Here is an 11,293-nt window from a genome sequence, read left to right as displayed (position 1 = left end):
TAAGCTGCTCGTATTTCTGTCAATTCGTGTAAAGTTTGACGCCTACTCGAGTTTTACGACCTCGCTATATCGTGGCCCGAACTGTACAATAGATTCGAAGTTCCACCACTGATGGCAGTAAATGGGTCCTTTACCCTAGCGACAATGTCCTGGAACGCAGCAGTCGTGATCTCTCGCGGGACGATGATGGACCAGAGTCGAGTCCACGGCAATTTGTCAGCATTTTCAATACCGATCGCCGAAGGTCAACGAAAGATAAGATAAAAAGTAACGAAGGACCCCCCGTAGTCCCGGCTGCATCGTTCCCGAGGACGGCTGGGCCCCTCTGTTCCACAGGAGCGCGTTCGATCGGGCAAGCAAGAGAGCCGCGCGGACAGAAGTCGAACGAGATGTGACCGATAATGTAATTATGCGGGACAGGTTTTTTGTGCCCGTACTCTAACTTGATCTCTCGTGAGTCGTTCGCTCCCTCTTTTCTACCTGATCTTCTCTCTCCGTCTCCATCCTTCGCTTCCTTTCTTCTAGCATTATCCTTATTCGTCTTATTTCGTCTACCCCCCTCCTTACCAGTTCCCGCCCATTTCTCTTTCCGAGTTTCCCAACTTTCATCGGGCCTTTTCTTCGCTAATCCCCATCCATGAACGTTACCCCACCCTTTCGGCCATTTTTCTCTCACCCTTGCCTCGCCGGGAGCAGTCGGGAAGAGAAGATAAAAAGGACGAAGGGGGAAGGCGAGCCTCTCGACGCAGAAACGTATACAGGGTGTTCGCCCACCCCTGGGAAAAATTTTAATGGGAGATTTTAGGGGCCAAATTAAGACGAAAATCAAGAATACCATATTTGTCGATCGAGGCTTCGTTAAAAAGTTATTAAAGTTTAAAGTTCCGCCTGTAGAACTTTACGACAGTGGCTCTCACTCAGGAAACTGTAAGGCTGTCGATGCGTCAGTGAGCAGAGTCTCTCGTGCCGAATGAGAACCACTATCGTGCGCACGCAGCTGTTCGCAGATTGCAGTTCTACAGCCGGAACTTCGAACGTTAATAACTTTTTAACGAAGCCTCGATCAACAAATTGGTATTCGTGATTTTCGTCTTATTTTGGCTCCTAGAATTTCCCATTATAATTTTCCCCCCAGGGGTGGACGAACACCCTGTATACCCAAGATCCCGGACCACCGTCGGCTAAGTACATGCACCGACGTTAGCGCCCGCTGGTTGGTTGCCGTGTGTCGTCCGTGTGGAACCCGATGCGAGCTCGTATGCGTCGCGTACGTGTCCCGGAGGAGAAAAGGAGGTAAGGTCGACGCGTACGATGGTAAAAGATCGTATAATACGAGTTGTACGCGTCGATCGGACGCTGCGAGGTAAGAATTACAACGATAAACAGGCGTACCCGCGGTACATTGTATAAGAACGCGAAATATCGCATAACCTAACAAAACGACGCCTAGTAGATAACTCGTCTCGAAATGAACAGAACCTTCAACGATGCTCTTTTTCGTGCTTGCGCATTTAAGGTTAAGATGCTTCTATCGTACGACGTTTCCCTGCGAAACTCTGGTTAAATTCGTAGGTAAATCAAGCAAATCGAATATCGCCGGGGATTCGATCGATGTCGAGCCCACGGCTCCGGGAAAAGGCATCTCGCCGATATAACGTACAATTGATCCGAGAGCGTGTATTATACGCGGCTCACGAACGGGGAAGCGAGTCCTCGAGGGCCGTCTCCCGAGAGCGGCCGGTGCCGGTTTTATTCCCGATCGAATGTTTTTGCCCGACCGTTGCAAACCTAATTGGATTCGCTACGAGCCACGAGGAGACGTATTATGGCGAGCATTACGCAAAATCACGTACCGTCCCGGCGCTTTTTAAATGTCGATCCAGCCGGCCCGTTTGAACCCGCATCGGGGAACGGGCACGAACGACGAGCTGCGGAATCGTACGCCGGCTTAATTGCGACGACTACTTTGTACCAAAGATGCCCCGTTTCGCGTGTATCTGAAACGCACGGCGTACGTGTACAGAATATCATCCGAACGAAAAATTTGGTACGTTTCGCGGCACGATCTTCGTTGAAATTTTTGAAATTTTTCATTGGAAAATGTTTTTGCTGTTTAGATGATTCTGCAACGACCCGAAGAGGGGATCATCTGGGAAATGGAAGAGTAACACTTCGACTGCCACGTCAGCCATATTTGGGTGACAGGATTCACCATTATGATACTAGAAAAATTAAGACGTCGAGGGAATTAAATTTGAATAGAGTTTGTGAATTTTAACGAGGGTTAGGGAAATAAGTAGAGAAACAAATTTTAGGTTATGTAGGTTACGATGGTCTAAAATGAAAATTTTACTTGTGCAGAATATTATACGGTTTTGATCTGGCGGTGGACGCGTTAAGGTTATGAAAAGAAAAGAATAGGAATAGACCGTAATGTACTAATTTCGTGTATTTAAATCTGTAAAAATTTATTACCCGCCCGGTGATCCCGATACCCGTGAAATCGATTATTTCGATCCCATCTATTTCATCCGCTCGCTACTTACGGCTCGTAAATATGGTACGGGAATCGAGGTTTCCGTTCTACGACGCACTTTACTGCGTTCTATTGATCCGACCCATTTCAAGAGGACGGCACGATGTTTCGTTTATTTTATATATCTTTTTATAAACACGTAAGAACGCAAAATTTATATTAATTTTTTTTTCAGAATCCAAACTAAAACTCGCAAGTCGACGAAACGATTAACAAGAAAACCGATAAGCATTCGTTTACGCAGGGAAATTTAATGGTCGTTTGGAACTGAAATCTCATTGTCAATTTGCTTATTTATTATTTATATTTTATATCACTATATTACGTATATTTGAATCGCGAGCTGCGTGCATTTATCAATCGGCAGAACGGAGTAATAATAGCTCCGAACGCAAGATCGTTTCTCCGTTCTGAATTACAGTGGACGAAGAAACGAGAAGAAGAAGAGAAGTAGCAAGCAGAAAAAACTGAAGAGCCCCGTAAGACATAACAATGGGCCATTTGTTAGATGGGGCCCATCCCCCGACACGCGGGCTACAATGGACACTATTATCAACTATTCATTGAGTGCTCTGTTAAACCTGTTGCTTGATGGGAACCAGAACAGCCCCCGTCGTCCCATGGGGACCTACGGTGTGACCTTTAAAAATGAAGATATCGCCTTGGAGCATTCAAGACTCGTCGTATGTATAGCACACGCGCCGACCAGAATGCCACGAGCACGTTAACCCGTTAACCGGCCAAGACGAGTTAACCCGACATTTGAAAATGCCTCCATGCTGCACACCATGGCAGTTCATTCGTCATAGAAATGTAAAAATTCCATAAATGAAATTAGAAAATAATTCAGCGATATACAGGTAGCCCTCCTACAACACGGTTTCGCTATTACACGATCCATAAATTGCGAGAACCCTCCCACAACACGATAAGAAAATTGCGAAAACCTTTGTAAAACACTGTACTTCTACAGCACTGGATAACATGATTTTTAAAAACTAAATTATATTAAAATAATGAACCATAGTGGCTTTACACGAAAATATATAAACAAATTATAATTCTAATGGGGGATTCTAGAGGCCAAAATAAGACGAAAATCAAGAATACCAATTTGTTGATGGAGGCTTCGTTAAAATGTTATTAACAATTAAATTAAAAAATTTTTCCCAGAGTTGGCCGAACACCCTCTATAATACAGTTTCTAGGAACTTATCTACCGTGTTGTAGGAAGGCTACCTGTATTTATTATAAACACGTATCAGAAGCAGCTTGCAAAACTGTTTGTACAGAACGTTGGTTATTTAAATTAAGTAATTGAAAATTGCAATAGGAAGTTAGACCACTCTTTGTTTTTATTATGCGTTAGGCTTATCACGTGACAAGGAGTGCATCGACTCGTGTTACAGGGTAATTAATCGTCTCCCCTAATAACGTACAAGCGCGCTAAATTAAATATAGATTCTTTCCCACGTCATGGGGATCCCATGTCGAAGACACCACTCACGGTCTCGAACCGCAGTAGCACGTCTGTCCAAGTATCATGTATTATTCATCGATCGGGGACCGTTCGAACCACGCAGTCGGAAATAGTAATGCAGTCGGTAGGGCCCAGTCACCAGCATTATTGCGCTTGTTTTCTACTTTCGCGTTGATTTCGGTTACGTCGCCCTTTTTTTTCTCGACTCTCACGCGAAGAGACGAATCACAATAATTAATGTAAACTAATGGGTTTCCCTCGTTTACGATTATCTGTAACGACACCGTCAGAATGAACTTCTCGACGTTTCGATGTAAGACACCCTGTATATGTCACGAGCGTTCTGTGTACCTTTCGTCACCCGCACCTGTTTGTAGTAAGTCACCCGACGATCCGCCATACTTCCTCGGAAGATCAATCGCATCGCAAAGAGTCGCTCGTCCACGCGAGGCGCGAAAAATGTTTGCGGCCTGACTGACCGCAAGCGACAGAGTGTAAAATCGTGCATGTCTCCTATATGCCGCCGGCACCTAACAAGCCAGCCTTTGTAACGTATTGAGAAACGACCGATGGAAACGCGGTTGAACATTCGACGGGACGAGCGTCGCGCCAAAGAAGGGTTCGCGAAGAAAACGACGACGGAAGAAGTTTTATATTCGCCCAGGCCCCCTTTGGAATTTATTCGCTGACGCTTGAACTTGTCGTTTTCAGGAATCGGTGGGATAAATATGGCAGCTCGATGATGCACCGTCTGAATCTTGCCTGAAAGAAGTCTCGTTCCGTCTACGAAGAGATAGAATCGAAGAACATGAAGAGTATCGTTACGCATCGGGCCAACGACGAAAGGTATACGAGGTATTCCATAGATCGTTGCTATAAGCAGAGATCAGTTGCCCTAGGTGGGACGGCTACAGTCGCATTCGTCAATTTTAATCGTTCGAAACTTTGTCTGCTTTCAGCAATTTGATCGACAATAGCAGCTCTCGTGCCTCGAATTCCACGTATACCCGCGCAAGTAGCAGCGGATGATTTTATTAAAGACAGACACGCTTCGTTCCCGATAAACATCTGGCGGATTTATCTTCCAGTAAATCGGAGACAGGTCCCCGTCGACATATTTTACGGCACGGTCGACCGATACCGATCTACCTTCGAGACTCGAATATCGTACACGCGGATATATGGAAATCAGAATTCGGATTAGCAAATAAGGTGAAAAGAAAGATCGGTGGAAGGAACCAGTTTTTAAACGTCTTTGGCCGGGGGTCCTCCTTCTGGTTTCTTCTTCCATTCTCTTTCGTACTTCGTCTTCTATTCCCCCCCTCCCCCCTCCGGGCCTCTTCCTTCGCCACTTCGTCTCGCCGCCTCCCCTTCTCTCTTCCTCGTCCCGAGACTCTGTCTTTGCATTTGGCAAAGAGAATTCACGGTTGCAGTTTGGACTTTGCTCGGGGGGCTTGACATCGAGCTCTGTCGTTTACTTATCGGTGTCCCAGACTCTTCTTAAGTAGTTTCGGCTACTCGGGAAGGAGGCGTACAGAAACTTCTCTCGACTCGGACGCACGATGCTCTTTCGCGGACCTATATGACTGTGAGACGTTTGCTCCGCGCCGAGACAGAGTACCGTACTATCCCGGGTAGCGATGGGAACGATACAGACTCGATGCTATCGATTATGGTTCAATTGCTGAACGAGCAAATCGAGTTCTTCTTGAAAACTTTCAAATTAATTTCTATCGCCTTTATTAAGGCTATATAATCATATACAAGTAGCCAAGAAAAAGAAAGTTGCGCAAACAAACACGAGATGCGAAGTATCCGTACGCCTCTGGTCGCGTTACCTCAATGTTAAATCGATCGGTTCTCGCGACCCACGTCGGGGATTTTGTTGAAATCAGAGCATGATGTAGACCGTGCAGAATTAGGGAGGGTTTAAGTTATCGTGAATCGAAATGTATTTCATTGGGGAATCGGTAACAAAGGAAACAATTCTCGATATAAAAATGGGTAATCGTGTAGCAACGATAGTCGAGCTCGATCGTTTAGAATTTTAGCAGTGGGCGTTCGTGTACTTTGGCGAGCCACTATAAATGGCCACCACCGCGTAACAGCCTCAAACAGTTATTTTCGGAAGTTTTTCAACCTCGAGACGGAATCGTTGTGCACGCACCCTTATCCCCGAACGTATCGGGGCCCCTTAAGAAGATAAAGATCTCGCTCGCGGTCTCACGGGCAAGAAGACGGCCTGTTGCAGCAGCAGCAGCAGCAGCAGCAACAACAGCAGCAGCAGCAGCAGCAGCAGCAGCAGCAGGCCTTTTCTCATTGAGTCAGTCAGTCAGTCAGTCAGTTTGCCGCAGCGACGCGGCCCGTACACACGTGTGTATGCGCGTCTCGTTGACCGAACGCCGCGCGAGCCTGGGGGTTGCTGCATTATCGACAGAGAGAGGCTGTGCGCGGACGAGCGAGCGAGCATCGGCAATTGGTCGTCGGTCAACCGGTCGGTCGTTCGTTCGATCGCTAGTTGATCCCCACTGAACCACCGGCGGCCCCATCGTGTCTCTCTCTCCACCGGTTGTGTCAGCTCGTTAGAATTGCGTGCGTGAGAACGTGCCCGTTCATCTCGAGCTTCTCGCCGTGAAATCCCGAATTTCACGCGTCGAATCGCAGCGTGTTCCTCGATCTCTCTCTTTACGCGTACGCGCGCACCGACCGAAGGGAGACACACAGGCAGAGCCGCACACTGCCATCGACGCGCGCAAGCGAGTCAAGGAAGCGAGAGAGAGAGAGAGAGAGAGAGAGAGAGATTTACGTAGGCCACAAGGGGCGCTAGTCATAAACCGTGTAACACCTGGCGGCACGTCGTTAATTATGCAGTGGGCCGCAGCCGCCCTGGCCTCGGCGGCGATCGCTCTGCTCCTGGACACGGCGGCCGCGAGGCATCACCATCGTTCCGGCAATGGGCACAAACCGTCCGGTGACATCTCCCTTTGGATCGACCAGCAACAGATTAAAATGTTCAGCGGTGAGTCGCTTTCCGCGTACACCGGCACCACGGGATTACGTTGCGCGAAACGTCCGCTCGCCGTTCGTTGGCGCGATGCTATACATTTTGGAGAACCCGGCCAAGATGTGCACGAATAATTCGGAAACCGTCCCGTCGCGGTTCCCCGAACCGGAGACCCGATTAATATTAACCGTGCTCCCGGCATCGGTGTTACGCCTCGGAACGTTTATCTCTCGCTGTCGTTTTGCCAATTTTTTTTTATTTTTTATCGACATCTCGACAGAGATCGTGTATCTTCTCGAGCACCAGTACGACGGTTCTTAACCCTTCGCGGACCTACGTTGTATTTCATTCCAGTAAATCATAGCGTATCGGGGAAAGTAGCTGAATCGTGCGTAGACTAACGCTCGATTTATGGAACCTGTCAGTTTGACGAGTTGGAGAATCCATAAACATTGTTTGTTAGTCAATGATGCGAATATATGTATCGCGTTTTATCGGATACCGTTTGTCGAGTATTTAGATAGCGATACAAGCTTATCGTTATCGAATGTCTACACTCACGTATATCTTGTATGCCATCTCGTTACAGTGATACTTCGATTTAACGGATTACAGGATTTAGCAGACGGAACAATACGGTCTTACGTCAGTAACATCCCCAAATTATGTACATGCAGTTCGGCTTCGTATTATTTTAAATGTATTTTTTTTTTCTAAAAAGAGATGGAACCGATTACGGAACGTGTAATCGCAAAATACGGCTGTTTCTTCGGCGTGGATCGATACGATTTTTTTTTCTGTCACGTTTAGGGGTCGAAATGGAAATATTCGCGATTACCGAAGGCAGGGTATTGTCGTATCTCCTGGATCCCGAATTCGAGAGCAAGCTTCCGATCATTCCGAGCGAGGTAACGTACGTGAACTTCACATGGAAATCCGGCGTGAAGAAGTACTACTATAATTTTTATCGGCTGAAATCGTTCGACGAGTCGATCCTCAAAACTCCATCCATCACGATCAAAACCCAAGGAAGAGTGCCCAAGAGACCGAAGGGTAAAACCTAAAATTTTTCACAGACTGTTTCCATTCAATTTTTAATACGTAATCTTATTTCTTGTATTTACAAACCGACGAACAACTTATTGCCACAGAATTCAGCGTCCTAATGCCTTGTTCCGGTAACAACTCTGGTATAGCGCAATTAGGCATCGGTCTGATGATCGAGACACGCAAGGGGAAACCTTTAAACGGAACACCCCTTCGTCTTAACCTGAGAAAAGAATGCACCGTGCGCGGTGAGTGCGTAAATCGCGCCCACGATCACCATCTCTCTACACACACACACAGTTCTGTGTCAGCAGTAATTCATCGCCTAATTCGCTGCATGCTTTAAATTGATAACGATCGATATTTCAATTAATTGCCATTCCTATACGTATAATTATAACAACTGTATTTTGTTATAATAATTGTATTTTATTATAATTATAATTGTATTTTATTATAATTATAATAATTGTATTTTCCACGAAAGTCGAGGCCACGATAAATTTTCAATATTACAATGTACGATAGATTTCGATCGTTTCGACGTTTAATTGCCTCACAAAGTACGCCTTTGTGCGGTCAACTTCCGTTTCGGTACAGCTATCTGGCCGGCTTGGAAAATGCTTTCGCGAACGCGATCAGACACAATTCCTTGTACGCGTACGCCATCGCAAATCATTTATCGTCTAATTGATTTCTCTTCGATCGAATGAATGCACGACTATGCTACCTCTAATTGTAAGATATCCCGAAATATATGCGTCGATAAAGGAATCTTAAGTGACCGGAGCGTTTCTTAAACGACCGTCGGCGTATGCAATTTACGCTTATCTACTTGAATTCGAGTGGGCGTAGCGGTAAATAATCATTTAATGCCTCTGGCGTGCCCCGGCCGATAAACTGTCGCTCTCGGTGGACGGAGATGAAAATCAATGGAATTGTAGATTAACGATATTCGCGTGTCGACTAACGCCTATGCATGGGATTTGTGCTTGGTTTTCGGTACGCATGACGATACATTTAAGATCACACTTATCTCTCTTCTAGTCTTAATTGTTAAATGTCCGGTGAATGATTTCCCCGTTGAGCGTGGAACGAAATCTACATGTAAACGTTTTTCGTTGCAGAACCAAATCCTGGACCATGTCCAGACGGATATCTGGGCCCGCCCCATTGCAAGAAGGCTCTGTGTTATCCAAATTGCATGAACGGTGGTAATTGTACAGCGCCTGGCATTTGTTCCTGCCCAGCGGGATTTCAGGGACCGTATTGCGAAGGAGGTAGTTTGTAAACAAATTTAAATACAGAAAATAACATAATTTATTAAATATTACATACTAATGTTAACACATACATACTATGGTTAGCAAAAATTATATAACTTTGGATATCGATATAGCGGTTTTACAGCCAAATTTAATAACGTTGGTTAGAGCGCTGTAGAATGGCGCTTGCTCCGCGCCATGATCTATGCCCGTGTCGTGATGCTCTTGCTCTTCGTCGCGGAATTGTTTGATCGTCTGTAGTATTTCCTCGTCCACGTTTACGTCGGTTTCCATTAAACTACGCAGCTGATCGTTGTAATGTTCCGTGATCACGGTCTCGACGGCCACGGTGCACGCCATGGCTGCCTTTTCCCCCATGAGCGCGGTACCAGCGCCAAGAACGAAACCGGCAACGTTCCAAACGGGTGTCAAAACGGTGGGCCTTACGCGATACTTTCGAATTAGCTCCTCGAACTTGGCGCGATGTCTCTTCTCTTGGTCCCACATATGTTGAATGGTTGGACCGACGGGTGTTCTACCTGTGCATCCATTAAACTTTTAATTTATTTTTTAAAGACCAGATAACCTATATGTACCTAAAACGGCCATTTGCCCAGCGTATATTCTATCAGCTCCTAATTCTCCAGCATGATCTACCCTTATTATCGGATCTAGTAACTTTCCCGCCTTGGTCGATCCCGAAGCTGCCGACGTGCTGGCCAACCGAGCTCCAAACTGCTTCAGATGCAGCATATTCTCTACAAACTTTAAAGAGAAATTTCCTCTGTTTATGTGTTTTAAACGAGAATAATGAATTTTAGGTATTTGCGCGGAGAAATGTCTGAACGGCGGCAAATGTGTACAAAAAGACACCTGCGAATGTCCGAAAGGTTACTTTGGATTACGTTGTGAATTCTGTAAGTTGTAGAAACCCATTAATTAGATTTCAAGTGCGGACATTGCTCTAACGAATTTCTTTTCTTTTTGGTCATTTAGCTAAGTGTGTAATACCTTGTTTGAACGGAGGGAAATGTAAAGGTACTAATGTATGTAGATGTCCTGCTGGTTTTAAGGGTGATCATTGTGAAATTGGTAGACGGTCCCCGCAACGTTCTGCATGCACAAGAGCATGCAGAAACGGAACTTGTCAACCTGACAATACGTGCCTTTGCGAACCTGGTTGGTTTGGAAAATTGTGCAACAAAAACAAGCCGTGGGCTTAGAAGTAGAAGGATATTTTTTTACCGTGGTATTCAGTTTTATAACCAATTGGATTAATGCAGTATATTGCATTCCTCAAGACTTTTTCTCTATTCAAGGGGCATTTCTTTCTTCAAACCTTGCATTTAATTTAAACGTTTGTTTCCATTTAAGACATAATTATACACATATGCGAAACATGTAGTCTAACAATTTTCATCGAGTATTATTTTCCTAAATATAAGAGAATAAATAATAGAGAAGCGTTCTAAAGTCCAATTGGTTAGTACCACTAAAACTAACGTGTATAGTTAGTAATTTACCCCACCCCAGATGTGATATGTAAAGCTGCTTTACAACATTTTATACTATTAAATATTATTTTTAATAATATACTTTTATATTGTTAGATTTATTGTAATGATTGTAAAAAAAAAATAAAATGTATTTTCTCCCTTACGACGTGCTACTACAGATAACGATACGATGCAACGATCCGTAATGTCACTACCAATCATCTTTGTATTTACAAGCAAAGAAATTTCGAAGTCGCATACGATATTTGCAATACTCGATCGACGAATATGAGAAGAGAAAACGAAAACTCATTGTCGGCTGATATTTGTGATATTTGGAACATGGGTTATTTGCATACCTACGTTGTTCCAAGTGAAACGTCAAAACAACGTGCAAGGTGCCCAGGGTCGTCTCGGGCCAGTTCTCAGGCGGCGAGTTTAGGTTAGGCTGAAACTCGGCAACAT

The 11,293-nt window shown here is 45.1% G+C and overlaps 2 protein-coding genes across 3 annotated transcripts; one reads left to right on the top strand and one right to left on the bottom strand.

Moving 5' to 3' along the window:
- Positions 1–6,394: 6,394 nt before the first annotated feature.
- Positions 6,395–10,849, top strand: LOC122398788 (protein shifted). The gene is made up of 6 exons (XM_043398981.1): positions 6,395–7,035; positions 7,831–8,073; positions 8,172–8,315; positions 9,195–9,347; positions 10,154–10,249; positions 10,329–10,849. Exons 1-6 carry the CDS (start codon positions 6,882–6,884, stop codon positions 10,553–10,555), a joined length of 1,017 nt encoding a protein of 338 aa, XP_043254916.1. The 5' UTR covers positions 6,395–6,881; the 3' UTR covers positions 10,556–10,849.
- Positions 9,441–11,287, bottom strand: LOC122398790 (5-demethoxyubiquinone hydroxylase, mitochondrial). 2 transcript variants are annotated; one of them, XM_043398982.1, is made up of 3 exons: positions 11,188–11,287; positions 9,929–10,097; positions 9,441–9,871 (listed from the first exon to the last, which is right to left on the bottom strand). In XM_043398982.1, exons 2-3 carry the CDS (start codon positions 10,083–10,085, stop codon positions 9,441–9,443), a joined length of 588 nt encoding a protein of 195 aa, XP_043254917.1. In that variant the 5' UTR covers positions 10,086–10,097; positions 11,188–11,287. The 2 variants fall into 2 exon arrangements, with proteins under 2 accessions (XP_043254917.1, XP_043254918.1); XM_043398983.1 differs by having other exon boundaries at positions 11,192–11,269.
- Between the last annotated feature and the right edge of the window lie 6 nt (positions 11,288–11,293).

This window comes from Colletes gigas, unplaced genomic scaffold, assembly GCF_013123115.1.
Source record: "Colletes gigas isolate AHSC1104 unplaced genomic scaffold, ASM1312311v1 Colletes_gigas_Sc00012, whole genome shotgun sequence".
Classification (NCBI taxonomy): Eukaryota; Metazoa; Arthropoda; class Insecta; order Hymenoptera; family Colletidae; genus Colletes; species Colletes gigas.
This window is presented reverse-complemented; position numbering and strand designations above follow the sequence as displayed.